Here is a 19403-nt window from a genome sequence, read left to right as displayed (position 1 = left end):
CACGTGATCAAAACAACATCATATCGCGTTTTTTGGAAGAAGAAAGTCAAGAAAATGAAGCAAACTCTTCATCAATAAATCTACTGAGCAAGTCGTCAGGTATAGATCAAATGCATTTTTGGAGGAAAAGTGTGGATTCGGCAGGCTTATTATCTTATAAAAAGGTTTTTTTGGTATCCTTTGGATTGCGCAACACTTTTCCCGATAAGAAAAACAAAGCCGGATAGGCTCTTAAGCGCTACTGCGCATGTCCAATAGAGGTTGTAGTGAAATGAAAGACTGCGACATTTTGAGAAAACTTGATGAATTTCACGTCGGATGACTGGATCAGCTTCAAGGTTTGGTGGAACTTTTCCTGAATTTCTTCTAATTATTACTTCATGGTAACTTCAGGGCAATTAGTTATGATAATGGAATTTTTTTTTACAATTTGAAAATAATTTTAGGACAATTTCTTTGTTTTTCAGTCCCAAATAAATACAAAGTATGGCCAAGATCGAGCCTCAAGCGTTCGAAAAAATTAGAAAGAAAATCTACATAAAGGATACAGAAATTGCTGGCATGTATGATATGGAAGATACAATAGGTGCTGGTCACTTTGCTAAGGTTAAGCTTGCTAAACATGTTTTCACTGGATCCAAAGTTGCTGTCAAAATTATAGACAAAACAAAACTTGATGATGTTGCAAAAGCTCATTTACACAAGGAGGTTAATTGTATGAAGCTTGTGCAACATCCCAATGTTGTAAAATTATACCATGTTATTGATACACAATCAAAACTGTACCTTATTCTCGAATATGGCGATGGTGGAGATTTGTATGATCACATTATGGCATATCAAAATAAGGACAAAGGAATGACTGAAGAAAAAGCTAGACATTTTTTTAAACAAATTGTTTCCGCGATTGATTACTGTCATAATTTACATGTAGTTCATCGTGATTTGAAGCCAGAGAATGTGATTCTTTTTGAAAAAGGAACCGACGGCATTGGTTTGGCAAAACTCACAGACTTTGGCTTTTCCAATATTTTTGTACCAGAAAAAAAATTAGATACTTCTTGTGGCTCCTTGGCATATTCCGCTCCTGAAATTTTGTTAGGTGACTCATATGATCCAACAGCTGTAGGTAAGCCCAAACAAAATAACTGATAATTCCATAGTAGTTTTAACATTTAATCCAAACTGGGTTTCAGTTTCTACACAGTATATTGATTTTAGTGCAGAAAAAAGTGATAGATAGTTCAGACACATACTTTATGAATTCATTATTGTTTTTATTACACTCTTTTTTATTTGAGGACAGTGAGGCTCAAATGGTGAAAAATAGAAACAATATAAAACAAACAGGCTAGCTCTAAAAGAGCATCTACAATCATGGTTGAAATATGAGAATTTCAGTTATTTCAACGTTTTTCAAGATTTAAAGTTTGGGCGAGAAAGTCGATTTTGGGCTCTCTTTAATTTAATCGATTATTTCAATTTGGGAGGGGTTGGCAGACTTCCAGGCTATATTCTGAGCCTTATTGGACTATTTTTGAACTTTTGGATCCTCAGATCCTAAGGTCTTAAGTCTAGCTTTAAAACTCAGAGTTAAAATCTAAGAATATAAGAAGAATCAAGCCTCAACAAAAATTCACTGGTTCTTATAAAAAAAGTATAAATTTATTTGGTAATGAAAAAGCAGGTCGAAGTCTAACTGTTTGTTACCTTCATTTTGCTTGTCAGGATTCAGCTATTCTAAGCTTGTTCTTATTTTTTGTATTCCTGAGCCTAGCATTGTTCTTGCAAAAAAGAAAAAAAATATAATAGGAATTTTCATTCCTTTTTGTGGGTTTCTTCACCATTTATGCCAAGCACCCAGTAATTATTGGAAAATTTTATATAAGTACTTTTCATGAAAAAATGTAGTAGTCCGGCGGCGAAAAGGGCTTTTTTGCAACAACCCTTACAAGTAGTAAATATGAGTTTTTATCCTATTTTCTCATTATATAATCCCTCGGGACCCCAAAACCGGTTTTTAAAACGTTTTTAGCGTTTTTCAACGTTTTTGGCCCTTTTCTGCTGAGTCAGCAAAATTTCAAACTCTAATATCTCATGATCTAGCCTAGGAAACCCTATAAATGACCCCTCTAATCGATAGTACTCTTCGAGACACATCTGTTAAAACTGGTATCTTTTGCTGAAAATGTTCTCAAAAATGCTGACGTTGGCACAAAATATTGCATTTTTGAAGACGTATCGGCCAATTCTGTGGGGCTAAGTCCACTAAATGAGACAAATGACCCCACTTTGGAGATCTACTCTTCAAGCTCTATCTGATGGCACAATCAGTTTTAGCTAAATAAGAACTTCAAAAATCGACTTTCTAAGGACCCCCAGGCTAAAATGACCCTACCCCCTTCAAGCCCCCATAAAAAATTTTCCCCAGCTTTGCCAGCTTGGCAAAAACTGGTTTTGGGGTCCCAAGGGACCATATGATAGGAAAATAAAATAAAAACCCATATTTACTAATAGTAAGGGTGATCCTGGATCGCCGCCGGACTATAGGCAAGTTGGGTGAAATGCCAGCTTTTGCTCACTTTTTTGTACATTTTTAACCAGCTTACATCCAATAATTACATAACCTGAATTGGAGACATTTCATTGAAAAATTGCCAAAATTAGATTTTTACAATGAAAACAATTATTAATTTGAGCATCTTTTAATTTGTTTCACAGTATAATGTTTGAAAATTGGCTGGCCTTAATTGAAAAAGTCCAGCATAAATTTTGATAACTCCACGTTTCAATGGATGCAAAGGAAACTTTGGTTATTGTTGTTTCCCTTGAATCCATTAAAACATGGAGTTATTTAGCCTGGATATCCAGACCGTAAACTACTTCACCGTCTAGTTTTTTTAAGATCATGTTTCTGGTTCACAGTCTGGTCCAACTAACTCCTCTGCAGGGATATCTGTCCCTGCACATGCGAGTGTATCTAATTAGTCAGTACGCGCCCAGTCACTGAGCAGAATTTTCTATATTTTTCAATTTGCGCGCATAATTTATGGAAAAAACTGACATTGCAAAAAAAGATAAACAAATGAAAATGAAAACACAGGTTATTTCTAAATAAAATGGCTGATGGAAACTCCTTTATGAATGTGGCTGACGTTTGAATGTAGTTTAAAGTAGTTTTGAAAGGCTTTTGAGTTTGTATAAAAGAGGTTTTATGGTAAGTAATTATGTGTGTCTGCCTGGATTTCCAAAGTTTTGAGATTCTGTCAACAAGGGTTTACTCCCAGACTGTGCCATTCAAACTGTACCATACTGTTTTATTTGCACCGGACTCTAAAATTTTAGAAACTTTGTATGTTGAGGTAAGAGTTTTTGTTCTGAAATTTTGAGTCTGGATACCCAGGCTAGGAGTTATTTGTGGTTTATGCTAGAGTTTTTAATTATCCAAAATGACATCGCACCTAGCAAAAGGTCTTTTAAAGTACAACTTCTTTTATGTTGGGCAGAATCAATTTAGAAATGATTGGATTTCACCATGAAACCAGATTTTTACATGATACAAAACATTTTTAAGGGCTTTAGAAGATACCGATTTCCTCATTTTTCCTGAGAATTTCAGTTCCTTATTTACTTAGCTGCTAAGTTAGGATTTGCAGATTATAGGACTTCTGTTATTGAATGTCGTTTCAGCAACATTTTATCATCTTTTTGCTTAGGATATTGTAAAAGTGTGCAAGTTCAAGTTTAACTCTTACTGTTCCTTAAATTGATTTCTTATATTCTGAGCCTCAACAGTTCCTTGACAATTCCTTATTTTATGGACCATTTTCAGCCTTAAAGTTCCTTATAAACGTGTTCCTTATAAAAAAGTGTTAAGTACCAAGTTATAGTGGTTCTAGCAAGTTGTAGTAGAGAATCTTATCGCATAAAACTTCAACAATTAATTAAGTAAGCAGATGATAATAATAAGAAAGTTAAAATTTCCCTGAAAGGGTCCAAAACTTAATTTTTCACAGTATCACCAAAAAATATGTCCCACTTGGTAGTCTTTTGAAGAATTTGAGATATTCAGTATTGCAGTGTTTCCTCTTTGAAATTTTGGGTGTGAAGTCATCAGTGCAACTAAAAACTTGATGAGGTGTGACATATCATGTAGAGTGCAATCAGGGTTTTCGCTTCCCAGATTTCTAACGGGGAGTTGAAATTTAGCAATTTGATGGGGTTACCAAATTCGTTGGGGGTGACTGTAGGTGATCTGATAGAGACTTTGGGCATTGTTTCATTGTTTCCCAGTTTTTTTTCAAATTGAATACTTCCAACAGTTCCTCATCCCAATTTTCAACTTTGTTCAAATCTATTATGTACTGACAAGAGAGTAGAAAGTGTCAATTAAAAAAGATTCCTGATTAACCAGGCCGCCTGTACTTGAGGCAAATTTTAAGGGTACCTAAATCATTGGGGTGCTATGCTTGTTGGGGGTACCTGAAAAGTAAGATAAAGCAAAGGCAATGTACAATGGCGTTGTGGTATAGTGGACATCAACCTTGATTCCTGTACAGGCGACCAAGGTTCGATTCCCACTCACAACGGTTCACTTGGCAAGTGAACAAACCTTCGCCCGGGTCAACCCATGCCATGTGAGGGGAATTGGGTAGTCAGTTCAAGGTGCTGACGGAATGCTTACTCAAAGCATCTATAGTTGCGAGAATGGGCTCCCAGAGCCTCCTGTAACTCAACCATAATAGAAATAGAAATAGAAGTTTAAAGTTTAAAGTCCAAACTTAGTGTATAATTCATCACACTTCCAATATTATCAAAAGATCTGTCTTCATCTAATACAAAGTTTACTATTATTTCTTTTCACAGATATCTGGTCATTAGGCGTAATCCTGTATATGATGGTGTGTGGTCGAGGCCCTTTCAATCACGCATCTGATTCAGAAACATTAACAAATATTATAGACTGCAAATATGATGTACCAGAAACTCTCTCGGAGGAATGCAAAAGGTATTTCTATATTATATTACGTAATCGTCGTGTTTGTTTTTGTTGAGTGACTCTTTACACAAATGGTATTTCTACAGTGATTTATTTCACAATATTTGAAAATCCTAATATAAGATACCAGGGTGCTTTGCTGTGCTGAAACAAGGATGGTGTAGTGTTGTATGCTACAGTTTGGTCTCTTTAACTCGGACCTCTATAACTCGAATGTCTCCTTCCTTAACTCGAACAAGTTTGTTTGTTCCTTCAGTTAACAATGCCTTACTCCATATCTCGAAATTTCCTCAGCTCAGGACAGCTTAACTCGAACAAATTTGTCCCCTGTGCGATTTTGAGTTATAGAGAGAGAGACTCTACTCTATTTGAGTCTTTTAAACATATTATGATTTTTGCTTTCTTTATAATTACCGTATTACTTCGAATAAACGCCCCCTCAAATAAACGCCCCTCCTAAAACAAAAATTATTTAATAAACGCCCCCCTCAAATAAACGCCCCCTCAAATAAACGCCCCCTTCGAATAAACGCCCCCTATAGGGGAGGGGCGGGGTGTTTATTCGAAGTAATACGGTATGTTCATGTTGGTGCACTGTGTGAAAATATTAGGTGAACCTTTCATTACAAAGTAAATAACAAAACTTTAATTTGATATGGTATCATGTTCGTGAGAATTCGACTCTACATATTCACTCGAAGTCAACCTCTGAAGGTTCAATTTTAGAAAATTTCGAATCAAGGCAGTTCTTTGTATTTAAAAGTTGTAGTATGGAGGTCAGATAACTAAGGGGTGTTTCTTAAAATTTTAACATGTAATTTTGCTATGGACCGATTCCGAGTGACGTCATTTTCACTGACGATCAACCATTTCTCTGAGAATTCACAGGAAGAATATGTACTGGGTGATTTAGTTCAAACCTTACTTAGCTGAAAACTGAATACTTCCCGTTGGACGTGGGCATTGTTTTTGTTTCGTAGAATGAAATTCATTTCAGTTAGGAACAGATAGTGGATAGTTGTTCCTACATAACTGGATTTCGCCGAATCCATCTAATTAAAACGATCAATTTTGGTAAAAAGATAATCAGAGAAGATTAAATGAAGCAAGCATTTTAATAACGCGTTTTCTCTCTTTCAACACAGCTTGATTAAACTGATGCTAGTACCCAAACCAAAGAATCGGGCATCGGTCAAGTCCATCCTGGAACACGAATGGTTTTTCAAAGGGTCTGCCATTTTGGAAGAAGTCCCTCACATACCACTTATATCGAAAGTTGATCTCTCGGTTGACGTACATTTGGACATCCTACAAGCCATGCCAAAGGGATGGAGTAAAGAAGAAATCGAAAAGTAAGAAATTTGTTCTGTTCGCATTATACATACATTTTTATCATTAAAAAAAACAAAGTTACGAGGCCCATATAATCTATAATACCATTTTTCGCACTCTATGAAAGCAATTTCATAGGAATGCTCACAAAATGCTGAAAGCTGATTGGTATATATGCGGCATGTGTAAAAAGAAATGGGATTTTGAATCCATCAGTGCTTTGTCCGCGGAGTTTTATGACAATTTGTCTTGAATTTTCTCCTCATAAACCTGTTTAAACATGAGATTTTTCTAGCTCATCGGTAGAAAATTACTTGGCAAAAAAATTGTCCGTTGTCAAATATTCGTCACTTGCAAATAAATTCGTCACTTTTTGCCGATGAATATTTTAACGGGAAAATATTTGAATTGAGAGCAAATAAGGCTGGAAAATATTACAAAATACTGAACAAAATACTTTTTTCAGAATGTTTGGTCGTAAATAAGACATAGATCCGAAGCTTAGCTCCCAAGCACTCAAAAGAAACGTATTCAAAGTATTCAAAAATCGTTTAGTAAAAAAATCGTCACAAATGAAATTTTTTGTCACAAGTACTTTAGGCGTATAAACTTTCGCGAACAGAGACTTTCTCGAGGTCGAAAAATCGTCATTTACTTTCGTGAAAAGTCTAGAAAATTCGTGAAAGTTTGTCACAAGTATCTTTTATTTCGAAATAAATCTTTGGAATGAGCTTGACAGAAAGATTTTCCAATCTCATTCTAACGACATCTTTTTTTCCGGATTACAGCTAGTCTTTTTCTTAATTTTTTCGAAATGTGGGACACAACTTTCATGCCTTAATACTTCTAATGTTGAAATATCAGTTACTTTTTCGAACTTTTCGTTACGTAATAATTATAGTTCTTTGTAGAACTATCATGAATAATGTATCCCACCTTCAAAAACGCTCTTGAAGTTTTATGCAAGATTTAACGGAGAGAAAAACCTTCGTTTTTCCGTTTTATCCTTTTCATGGAGAAAAGAAGAAAAAAAGCTTCCAAACTTTCCTCATTTTTAAGTAGTGGGTTCCTTCGTTTCAGGTTCATTGTATAAAAAGCTAAATCTTGAAATGTTTCGCTTGTGGGTTTTTATTCCTGACCAAAATTTCAATTGGGTGAGAAAGTTCATCCTACGTTTCATACTATTCATAATAATCATATAACAAAAAAACTTTTTAACGGAGAAACACCGGAATGAAAAACAACACAAAAGGTCTCAAGAAATCGGTTTTCCTATCCAATGAATTTGTCTTTTTCTTTTTATGTTCGATAACTGAAAATTTTTCCTTGCGCTAAATATCCGATTTCATGACAACGAGATGGCTCTACCAACAAAGATTGACAATGTTTTGCCCAAGGGAAAGTCGCAAGTTCCTTTCGTCCGTCCGGGTATCGATATCGATCGGGTTTAAAAACCGTCAAAATACCCGAGTTTGAGTTGCAGAAAAACTGTTCTAAATACCTAGCAGAAACTTTTTTTGCAATTTTTTTTCTAGGATCAAACTCGACTCCAAAGGTCCCTTCTGGTCCTTTTAAAAAAAGGTTTCAAATACAGTTTTATTGCTGTAAGATAAGCCTCATACCAGCCTGTACCAGACTCTTCTTCGCTGGCTGAAAAGATAACCTACGGCAAGTTTTTTTTTCAAAATATAAAAAGCACCCGTGGCGGCGGGGTGGTACAGGCTAGCTTTATACAAGCAGATCATGTTTTCATGGAAGCATCATTAATTTTTTCTTCTTCAGTTCTTTGAAAGATGACCAGTATGGCAATGTGACAGCTACATATTACCTGCTTGCAGAGTTGATCCTCAAAAACCGCCTTAACGCCTCCCATCAAGCGCCACATGGACATGTGAAGATAGGACCAAGACATTCATCACCACTCGAAACCAGAAGGTTTGTATACACTCAGATACTGTACACTTGAAAAGAGTGGGAAGATTTTTTGTTTTCCATTGTTGCTGTAATATTTTGCACAGTGGATACTCTTTAACTGGAACCTCTATAAACTGAATGTCTCCTTAACTCGAAAAAGTTTCCTACACTTCAGTAAACAATTTCTATAATTTGAACAAGTTTGTGTCCTCCGTGCGTGTTCGAGTTAGGGAGACACTCCACTGTATCTTTAAGCAAGCACCGTCCAAACACTAAAGGCGGCGGAAAGAAAAACACATCTTGGAAAACAGCAAAAATAACTTTGATCTCGTTTTCCTGTAAACTAAGTCTGTTAATCAATAGGAGCATTCTATGCTTACAATTGTAAGAAAAGTAACGTTAAAATAGCATATTGTCTTTGTCATGTTTTCACTTTTTAAATAATTTCCCACTTTGAGACTCGATTAGTATATGTAATCACATGATAACGAGTGCAATTCGAATATAATTGCACGAGTGATTTTTTTGTTATTAATTTTCCGAGTCCGAAAGGACGAGGAAAATTCGAAACAAAAAAATCACGAGTGCAATTTTCGAATTGTACGAGTTATTATGTGATTACGAGCTAATCGCACAATGGCTTTCACTACTTTTTCCCAGTTAGGAAAAAAATTACAGAAATTACACTGAGAGTTTTATATTTTTCTCTTCTCCTTATGTCTTTCTTTTATTGTTGTTTATTGATTTTCTTTCTCACAAAATAAATTTCGAATGCAATTAAAACGTTCGATGCAAAAAGAATGTAAGAAAAAACATTAAAATCAATTTTGTAAACATTGGCGCCGCATTGGAGAGTGTGATTAACGATTAATTGCTCTCTACAGGATGCAATTAACGATTAATTGCTCTCTTTGAGGGCGTGCCAAATAAGAAAAAATAACCCATCGTGCGATTATCCAGAATAGCATATTGCAGACTTTCAGCCAAACACCACTTTTTGTATGGATAACTGAGACTAAAAACCCTTTCTCACTAGATCTTGAATCCTCCAAACGTTCAAAAAAACTGTTGCCATTTTTACCATTATCTTCATTTTCAAACCAAGAGAAATTTACACAATGATATTTCATGTTTTAGATCCATCAGTACCAGTGACATTCCAGAAAGCAAATCGCGTGCCATCTCCACTGTATCTACTCCAGAAAGCAAGTCATCAACCAGTGTCCTTAACCCTCCCACCAACACCAACACCCCGTGCACACCCATCACATCTGATTCATCCGTCACACGAACGCCAACTAACGTCTTATCGTTTGATGAAACCGACAATTCGTCGTCGTTACCGACGACTAGTGATTTAACAAACGAACTTTCGCATTCCGACGAAACACTTTGTGACGAGACGCAAGAAGACGGTGCTCCGGCTGGTGAGTTCGTCCTTAAACCGCTCACAAATCGCTTAGGCCGCATGACCTACCCTTTCCCTCCGCGCAACAAAAGCCAAAGTTCACCTTCCTTGCTTCCAATTAACGAACCAATCACAGAAGAGAACGAATCTGAAGCCGAAAGTCCGCGCAACTCTCCCGTCATTACCAGAAAGACGCAACCGCGACGTCAGACTTTTAATTCGTCTTGTCGACTGTCGCCCATTCATAGTCGTCGTTCGTCGTATTCATCTTCGGATGACGACGACTCTCATATCCCGTGGCTCGACAAAAAGATTCTCTCTCACTCGTCATCTTCCCCTTCAAACGTCTCAACACCGACAAATGATAAATCGTCGGAAAATAACACGAACTCTACCTCTTCCAACACACAGACTAATAACACTTCCACAAAAACACATAAAGCAACTTCTCTAGATAATATCAGTGCTAAAATGTTATCTCTTCTACTCGAAGATTTAGAACAAATTTCAACAAAGACTTCATCTAAAGTTATGCTTAAGAATCTTGTAAATAACGCGTACGGGCGTCATTTAAGTGACACAAACTTGACAACTTATTCTATGCAGCTACAACTTGCATTAGCAGCTGAGAAGATAAAAAATTCACCGTTGTCCGGCAACACTTACCGTCATCAAAGCAAAAGTAGCAGCGATACCAATCTCGTCAAAAAGTTCTGTAAGAAAAAACAACACATTATTCCTTCAGACATTTTCAAAACTAAGGAAATGATTTTTAAGTATTTGAAACGCACAAAAGGTGGTAGTAAAACTGTCTCGCCCATATCACTGTCAGCCACCATACACGAGGAAGATCCGATATCCACCAACAATGAATCCGTCACCAAAAGCTTCTCTGACATCAACATCGCAAGTTCTGATAGTGAAATTGATACTTTTCCGATCTCACCGACGCTGTCAGCTGCCGTCAAAAAGTCTAGCGATACGTCGTCTAAATACATCCCAGAATCACCAGTTAATGACGTTAGCCAGACAAATGAGACCCCTGACGTTGTTAAAACACCGACCGTCAACCCTTCGGCAACCGTCATTGGAGCGGCTATGAACGGCACTGTCGGTTCAGTTCCGGGCACTTCCAGTGTATGCTGCTCTTTGGTTTGAAAGTGTTTTAGAGGAGAGAAAAATTGCCTAAAGAAAGGCTGACGGATTGGATTACTCCTATCCGCGACAGCATCACCAAAAAACAAATTGCAATCAATTGTTCTTCGTGATTCACCAGATTTATTGTATAGTGATAAATGGAATTAATTTATTCAAAATAATCCAAGATGATTGATCAGAACTGTACAAACGCTTGTACAAATATCAACAAATATCGTGATTATGGTTGACTGTGTATACTTTAAGAGAGAGATTCGTGTTTCGAGTACCTGGTTGTTGCCTAGTAACGCGTTGAAATTCTCTGTAATATACGTACAAATTCATGTATCAAAGGTCCCAGCCGGACCTTGAAGACGGATATATAGCAATTAACTAAAGTAAATATTCAGACAGAAGTGTAAAAAAAGATTGGAGAAAATAAGAGCTGGTTCTTTTATGATTTTCTTTGGTATTCAATTTCAAAATCTGAATGTTGATTTTTTTTTGTGTTCGTGAGTGCGTACATGGATATTTTAAAAACTTTTTTGGAATGGTCAAACTGAAATGCCCGATCACATTATACTAATGGTGTTTTCTGCCCATAATCTAGTGGATAAAAACGAAAACATCTTTGCTTATTTTTATCGTACAAATTTCTCTTTAGACAGAGGGAATTTATTATTTTTTGCCATGTTTTCCCATCTAATGAGAAAACTTAGCTGAAATGTCATTTCTAATTTTTCTTATAAAATCCATGACTTTGAAACTGTTTAGAACGCATTTTTATTAATTGGCTCATGGCACAAGAAAAGAAATTTTAACATTTTGCACAAATCTTAAAATGTTTTTTAAATAGAAATGACCGTAATTTCTTCCTGAAATAAGAGCTGATTGACATTTAGATCTATTGGTTTTATTATGAGATACTTCATCGAGGAAAAAATTCGGGATATATATTAACCCGACTCTACCCCCTATAAAGTATTATACTTTTTGTTGTTGTTTGTTTGTTTTTATGCCCGATTATTTTCGTGTAAATAGTCTTAGAAAAAGTCGATCATATTTATATTAATTGTAGTAACCCTTTCTAATAACCAGTCGGTTCTCAACCACAGATATCTTATATTAAACACTAGATAGAGCTACTCTGTTTCCCAAGCAAAAGCAGGTGAAGCAAATTAATCCGCCATTTTTGCTGAAAGTAGGTCGCAGTAGACTACAATAGAAACCTTGGTTTTCACTGTTGAAACTTTTTTGACACTTTAATGACTTCAAACTTTCAATTTGTTTCTTCATCTAAGATGGCGAATGATTTTGCTCCAAATAGGGTAGGAGAAGCTCTATTTAGTGTTTAATGTAAGATATCCGTGCTCTCAATCAAAAATATCTTGTAAGTTCTTTCTAACTCAAACTACCTCTCTAGCTTGGATCTCAGATAGTTGCATATTAAGAGTTAAGGGTCTTACACCCCCCAGCGGATTTAAAAAAGTCTTATTACTGTCCATCACGCATTAGGCTTTTTGAAATCATAAATCATGGCATCAAGCCATCAACTCGATCATTCCATCACGTAAACCGCTGGGAGGGGGCTCTGCAAGAGAAGAATACAAGGATTTGAAAAGATTATTAAAATATTATATGCTTTGTTATTTGATATACGATTCGAAATTCGCTTTTGAAATAGTCAAAGATGCAGATTGTTCTAAATGTAATCACAATAGTTAAGAAAATAATCGGAACTTTCCAGGAACGTCATCAATACATCTAGCAGGTACCCGAGCTCAATTCTCTCGGCCTTTTTTTATATGAAGTGGTCGTTGTTTTAAGCTTTCTCAAGAAATGGCGTACACGTTTTTTTTATAAGAACATGAGGCTTCGATATAAAAAATATTAAGAACAAGAAGTACATTTTAATGCTTCGCGGACTCTAAAACACCCAATTTCTTAGGAAAATGGACAAAAATACTCACAAAATAGTGAAAATAAGAACATTTTTAGGCTTAAAACTCAAAAAGTTAAGAACATCCGAAAGCTTCAAAAAATTTGGATGTTCTTATAAAAAGATGTGTACTTTGTGAGAATATCGTTATTTTTTCTTCATTTTTAATAGCCGGCAATCACTATTAGTTTGCATATATGTATATATTGAATTTACGAGAAGTAAAAAAAATAATCGTTATTAATATAACATATAGTCAGATAAAATTTTAATTATTGTGTTATTCTTGCCTGTCGTCCCCCTTGTCGAGCCCCTAAATAAGTTCATATCCCTGTTCTCAGCTAAAATGATATGTAGGAGTGAAGAAATTTAGCTCTAGTTTAGTCGGCCGACTTTTTGCCCTGTCTATTCTAATTGTTTGAGTGGACAGTTAAAATCTTTGCTTGAAAAAGATTGAAAGATGGCCTTGCATTGATGTCAATAGAGAGCAATGCATTAGACTGCCAACTTTATGCCCACTTTAATTCACAAATAGAATAGACAGGGTATTTAGGACCTTTCTTTAGCTGAGTATGCCACATTTAGAATTGAATTTGTTCAAAATTAGTATTTTAGAGCACGTTTGTATTTTCAAACTTTTTTATTCACTCCATTACACTGCACTTTCACATTTTTGTTTATCTTCGTTATCTCTAATTTTCCATTTTTACGCACCGGTGGAACTTTTTTCCTTGGTTCGGATAAAACCGGGGGGGGGGTGGGGCACTGACTTACTTTTGGTAAATTTGGGAGCCTTTAGAACAAAATATCGAAAAAATTTCCTATTTCAACCCTGAAAAGTGGCAAAAATGACCAAAAATCGACCTTGTCAGATTGATGGATCCACATCTTGAAAATTATTAAATTTGGGACCCTGTCAGATATCTCTAGAGTCTAAAAGAGACCCTGATCAGCAGCACGTTCCCGTACCTAATTCTGCCTAAGTGCCCCCTCCCTTGGGATAAAATTCCTATTGAAAATCCCGATGGGGATAGAAATTCCCTTGTTCCAAGGTTCAAGTGGGGATGGTTTTGGAGTGTAATTTTAAACATTGAATTTTAAATTTCGGAAAATATTTTATCGAGTATAAACATAAGATTTTAGATTGTTTTAAATGACGAGAAGTTCTGGTTCAACTTTATTGAACGGATTGTAAGGTTCAGTCAGTGTGACAGTTCTTGACATTGGCGCTCGGTGGCCGTACGAAGGTAGTCGATACGTCACTTTTGGATGCTCCCTATAAGAAGAAAATAAAAATAGTTAGAAGGGAAATTTTATTGTCCTAAATAAAATTTAAAGTGTTTGGCTTTAAAAGTGAAATTGGATAATGGGTAAAATGGTTCGTTTTTTGAGCAACTAACATCGGTGCTTCACAATTCACACGTGCGCAAAACAAAATTTTAACTAATACCCTTCCCAACGATATTTAAAAACTCGTTCTCAGAAGTCAGAAATTGAATTTTGGAGCGCTGTGAATTTTTTTGTCTAGAAAGGTTACGAAAACCAATCATCGTCTATTTACAGAGCTACTTGACACTTTCTTAATTTTATTTTGCTGATGAGCGTGATAATCGTGAGCGCTATTAGAAATCATGAAAAAGCGAACTGGACTGGGATCGAGTTTGTAGTTCCAATGGTGATAAGATGCCGCTAAAGCGACACATCCACACCGATCGGCAAAGGCAATCTAGTTAAAATTACACTTAGGTCAATCTCGCGTCCATACCAACTTTACATCAAATTTGATTTTACTGACGAACGTGATACAATACACCTTTTCGTATCGTGAGCGCTATCACAAATCATAAAAAAGCGAACTAAGGACTGGGTTCGAGTTTGATCATCCTTACCTGTAGGTGAGTCTGGAGATGGATTGAAAGCCACACGTTTGTGCTTTTGTACGATTCGGTAATAATTGAGGTCGGCAACCACTGTACCCAGGAATGTTAGAAGAGCTGGAAAAAGGATTTGGAATGAATATACATGAAAATGTCAAACTCTTGCTTTTTAGTAGTAGGGAAAACAACATATTTCATATTTCAATGATTTCATTATTTTGCCCTTATTTTTCCAACGTGTTTGTGGCATAAGATGAATGAAGCTTTGGAATAGGTTATGTGACAAAGTTTTGAAACAGGGGTGTGAAAAAGAAGCATGAAATAGGAATGTAAGTCTAGCGATGTAGAGGGTGAGACAGGGGGTACGGAGATATGATTACGATCGCAACAGGGGTGTTTAGATAGGATGCTGTACAGTGAAGTGAGACTCTCTCATCTCACTTTTCAATTTTACAATTTTACTGATGGACATACATCGGTATAATTGTTGGCATCCAATGACGGATTCGTGCTCCTTATTCTTCCTGCAGTTTTGTAGAGGTCTGCGATTCAGGGGATAGCCTAATTGAGTATTGTCCCAATTCAGACTAGATACAATGCGCCTTTTGTGAAAGTTGCTAATAAGGACTGGGAACGATTTTGGACACAAAAACTTACAGCATATTGGTGTAACCAAAAGTGTTGAAATTCTTATTTTCTTCGCCGACACGAGGACGACTTAATAATCTTTGTGTGTCCTGTTGCACTGCTCGCATGCTGAAACGAGAAAAATTCCTTGATGGTTGATGAGAATTCCTTGAAAAGATTCTTTAAAAGGAATGAAGATTTTGTTGGCATTTTGTTGTTGTTGTGTGAGCCTCGAGTGGTAGTTTACAAGTCTTTTTTATGGTCAAGAGATTTCAGAAAGAGCTTTATTTTAAAAGTTTTTTTTTAAGTTTCTCTGCTATATGACCAAAGCAGATCTGAATCTAAATTTATCCTTATAACATTAAAACAACATCAGTTTAAAAATGGATTTGTAGAAAATAAAGAAAATTCACCTCGGAGCAATTGGTTTTCTATCTTGAAGTTTGTCCCACATGCAACCAACAGTTTGCCAGATTTCTGGTTTATTCTGTGATTGACCGAGAACACGACCAGAGTTGATGATTCCATCACGATGTGGATTCTTACGCCAAAATTCTCGTCTCATTTCAGGAGTGAGAAGTCTTTCTTGTTTGGGTTTTCGTATGAAACATGAATTGTTTTGAGACGATGGTGTATAGTGACCGAGCTTTACGAGTTCTTGTAGAACTAACTCTGGCACAAGTGTAGTCTAAATATTATTTGAAAAAATAAAGATGTATTAACTTTGAGGGATAGTTATTAACAGAAAGAAGATTTCTCTAACTGTTCCAGATTTCATTCATTAAAACTACAGTTATGGTCGTAACTTTGAGGGATAGTTATTAACAGAAAGAAGATTTCTCTAACTGTTCCAGATTTCATTCATTAAAACTACAGTTATGGTCGTAACTTTGAGGGATAGTTATTAACAGAAAGAAGATTTCTCTAACTGTTCCAGATTTCATTCATTAAAACTACAGTTATGGTCGTAATATTTTAGAAAAAAGGGAAATTCCCACGAATTTTCAAAACCACAAACGATTTGTAAGTGCTCTAAGTTAGGTTGGAATGGTAAAGTTTTAACTCTGAGTTTTAGCGCTAGATTTAACACTTAGGATCTGAGCATCCAAAAGTTCAAAAACAGTCCAATACTGTAAAGCTCATAATATAGCCTGGAAGTCTGTAAACCCGTGCCAAATTGAAATATCCAATTAAATTTAAGAGATGGCTCAAAATCTACTTTCTCGCCCGAACTCCAAATTTCGAAAAACAAGGAAATAAGCTAAGTTCTCAATGGATTTTTACTCGGAGCTAAACTTACTTGAGATGACAGATCATTTGGATCTTAAAATATAGAAAATGTCTCCAAGTAACAGATATGTGTTTCGAATAAAAAAGTGATTTGTGATACTTGTAGTCATAGTATCATCATGATGGCCCCTAAATCGTGAAACTTAAATAAATATTCAATATTTGAAACTTTATATGTCTTAACAAATTCTTTTCAAAGATTGTCAAAAAAGGTTTGTGTCTCAAACAGAATATCATATTTTGTATACTTTAGATATTATGCCTGTGCTCTCCTCTCCACATGTTTAAGCTGTACGGTATACTCTCTACCGCCTAAAGAATGCAAACTAAACAACTTCTTATCAGACAGTACACTATGCTATAGTCTAAGATAAATCACTATCTAAGAAATAAGCCAAAAGCCCATTCACAAACGGGTTTTTTGCTAAAAATAGTTTGTTTACAGTCGGTAAAGTTTGCCAGTTTTCGAAGCTCTCCCGCATATTTTTTCCGTTATACCGCCATAACGCTATACCTATATTTTCCTACCTTTACTATCACTATAACGGACGATACCATCGTCTAATCAGACAGTACAATGCGTGCACGCGGAGGTGCGCGGGACGACAAATTTTTGGTAAAATAAGATTTAGGCTGTACGCATCCTCTCTGATATGTTTTGATAGAGGGGATGCTAATCATGAATGAAATTCCCGTCCGAGAGTTACCTCTTTCAATTTTTTTAGAAAGGTTTAGAAGTCCAATGATTGTGTATCAACTACTGTGAAAAGTACAGAATGAAATTATATATCGACCTGTGCCGACTAATAATCCAGATTCTATTCAGCGCGCAATCAACACAGAGAAAAGTAACCATGACGACAACTCAAGAACCTACATTAAGTTCAAAGTTGATATTTTTTTCGCGTCGTTGAAAACACAACTTAGAAATATATGTCATCAACGCTTTTTAAAAAGAGTCAGTGATAGAGAATCATAACATAAAGATTTAGTTAATCAATTAATATTTCGATTCCATTGAAGTAATATTACCATAATTAATAGTTAAGTAATTACTGTTATACATTTGGGAATCATGTAGAAAGAAACTCATTCCAATTACACTCGGAGGTTTCTGGGAAATTCGTCAATAGTAAACATGCATATTGATACAGTCTGCTAGACATTAATATGGTAATATTTGTTCTTCATCTTTGATTCTTTCTACAGTGATTAGATTAACGCATGTGCGATAAAATTTCTTTACTTGGGGTCCTCAGAAGCTGGTATGTTCTCAGGGTAATCAGAGGAGATTCGTGCAGCCTACGTAAAACTACGCCAAATAAGTATCTCGGCTTCTCTGCGTAAAAAAATGGTATAACCAATTTCGTTCCCTGCGCATTATTAGCTGTTTCATACTTACTGATAGAGCTGGCGTTTGTCAATAACGTAAATAAGCCTACTATACACGGGAACGATGTTAGGCCATAGTTAAATTTTCAGCCAAATTTCTCAGCTTGTTTTAGAAAGATAAGTGGGTAAGATTTTTTTTTAAATATTTGGCCAATATAAAAATCCTCAAACAAGGAACAAAACTTACTTTTCCTCCGGTAGCTTGTCGCTCTGCGTGTTTACTTGCTGATGATGGAGTTGTACAATTAGGAGTTTGGCGCGCAGACGCCTGTGCACTACTCCCGAGGCACGAAGAAGGTCCAGTTCTCAAGCAAGATGACGTTGACTTCAAAACAGGACTTGGGCATTCAGAAGCTGGCTTTGATTCAAGTTTTCGTGACACAAATACCGATCTTGATTCAAGATTTTGGCAACGAAAAGTCGACAGTGAATCACTCTCTTTATCAGATTTATTTTCTGTTGAATTTCGCTTTTGCGATGCCGATGAAGAAGAATGGGTCTCTTTTTTAAGAATTGGTTTTAAGAAGTTGTCTTTGTTCGTTCTCGATACTCTGTGTAAGAAAGTACTGAAGCCAGGTGCAATGGGAATCTCACTATCTCGCTTACGATGCGGAACTATTGGCTGGGAAAACGGGAAGCATCGTTGTGGAAGTTTTTCTATAAAAAAAAACGAAAATTATCAATAATAATTATATCTAGGTAAACATTCACCTCATAAAGTTATTAAGCGGATACAAAATTGAAAACATATTTCGGCATTTTTGAATTGAATTTTCTCCACGCTAAATAACCCTGCAACCTTTAAAAAGTAATTTACCACGATTGCCATATAACGTGAGAGCTATACACCTTTTCGACCGTAGCCGCCAATTGCCGGGCGGGCATTTTTTACCACCCTAAACTCGATCCAATCCTTTTTTATACTTTTTTCTATTGTCTTTAGGCGCGAAAAAAAGACTGGGACGGTTTTAGGATGGTAAAAAATGGCAATTAGCGGCTACGGTCGAAAAGGTGTACTGTATGGCAATAATAAAAAAGCAAGTATATAAGAGGGCTGGGTACGGGATTGCTAGTGCATGGTGACAAGGCTCGCTTAATCGCGTTATCATAGTTGGGAGAGTGGGCGTGAATTTGAGCCTTTTTTATGATGCTGATAGCGCTCACGAAAGGTTGAATTATATCAAGTCCGTAAAATTTAAAAACGTGATGCAGAGGGCTCTGAGTGCGAGATTTCTAGATAGCCTGCTTGGCCTACTTTAACTAAACCAAATGCACTTCTTTGAGGGTCGAATTGGGAAGGGTTCTGAATGTAGACAAACCTTTATCATCGTCGAATCTTTGAGGCTGAAAATCGAACAATGGTGGTAGCATGTGAATATTTTGAAAGTCTTCTTGATATGTGGACGAAACGATCACATTTCCTTTTTCCATAGCTCTTCCATCAAGAGCAAAGCCATCTATAATTTTGATGTTTTTGAAATCTAACTT

The 19403-nt window shown here is 36.0% G+C and overlaps 2 protein-coding genes across 2 annotated transcripts; one reads left to right on the top strand and one right to left on the bottom strand.

Annotated features, from left to right (window-relative positions):
* The first annotated feature begins 436 nt into the window (after window positions 1-436).
* On the top strand, window positions 437-11575 carry LOC136821700 (SNF-related serine/threonine-protein kinase-like). Its single transcript, XM_067077908.1, has 5 exons — window positions 437-1129; window positions 4867-5008; window positions 6145-6351; window positions 8114-8266; window positions 9383-11575. Exons 1-5 carry the CDS (start codon window positions 487-489, stop codon window positions 10809-10811), a joined length of 2574 nt encoding a protein of 857 aa, XP_066934009.1. The 5' UTR covers window positions 437-486; the 3' UTR covers window positions 10812-11575.
* A 2249-nt stretch (window positions 11576-13824) lies between these two features.
* LOC136821690 (uncharacterized) lies at window positions 13825-19403 on the bottom strand. Its single transcript, XM_067077898.1, has 6 exons — window positions 19235-19403; window positions 18103-18572; window positions 15647-15921; window positions 15264-15362; window positions 14619-14723; window positions 13825-14005 (listed from the first exon to the last, which is right to left on the bottom strand). The coding sequence occupies exons 1-6, from the start codon at window positions 19344-19346 to the stop codon at window positions 13879-13881; spliced, it is 1188 nt and encodes a 395-aa protein (XP_066933999.1). The 5' UTR covers window positions 19347-19403; the 3' UTR covers window positions 13825-13878.

This window comes from Clytia hemisphaerica, unplaced genomic scaffold (assembly GCF_902728285.1).
Source record: "Clytia hemisphaerica strain Z4C2 unplaced genomic scaffold, Clytia hemisphaerica genome assembly, whole genome shotgun sequence".
In the NCBI taxonomy this organism is placed as follows: domain Eukaryota; kingdom Metazoa; phylum Cnidaria; class Hydrozoa; order Leptothecata; family Clytiidae; genus Clytia; species Clytia hemisphaerica.
Note: the sequence above shows the minus strand (reverse complement) of the source record. Positions and strands in the feature narration are given on the sequence as shown.

Excerpts from the sequence above, each read along its gene's own strand:
- LOC136821700 (XM_067077908.1), top strand. The coding sequence starts at position 487 with ATGGCCAAGATCGAGCCTCAAGCGTTCGAAAAAATTAGAAAGAAAATC. Across the intron at positions 5,009-6,144 it reads CTCTCGGAGGAATGCAAAAG|CTTGATTAAACTGATGCTAG; the intron begins GTATTTCTATAT and ends CTTTCAACACAG. Across the intron at positions 6,352-8,113 it reads AGTAAAGAAGAAATCGAAAA|TTCTTTGAAAGATGACCAGT; the intron begins GTAAGAAATTTG and ends TTTCTTCTTCAG.
- LOC136821690 (XM_067077898.1), bottom strand. The coding sequence starts at position 19,346 with ATGGAAAAAGGAAATGTGATCGTTTCGTCCACATATCAAGAAGACTTT. Across the intron at positions 14,724-15,263 it reads TTTGGTTACACCAATATGCT|CTCTTCTAACATTCCTGGGT; the intron begins GTAAGTTTTTGT and ends TCCTTTTTCCAG. Across the intron at positions 14,006-14,618 it reads ATCTCCAGACTCACCTACAG|GGAGCATCCAAAAGTGACGT; the intron begins GTAAGGATGATC and ends TTCTTCTTATAG.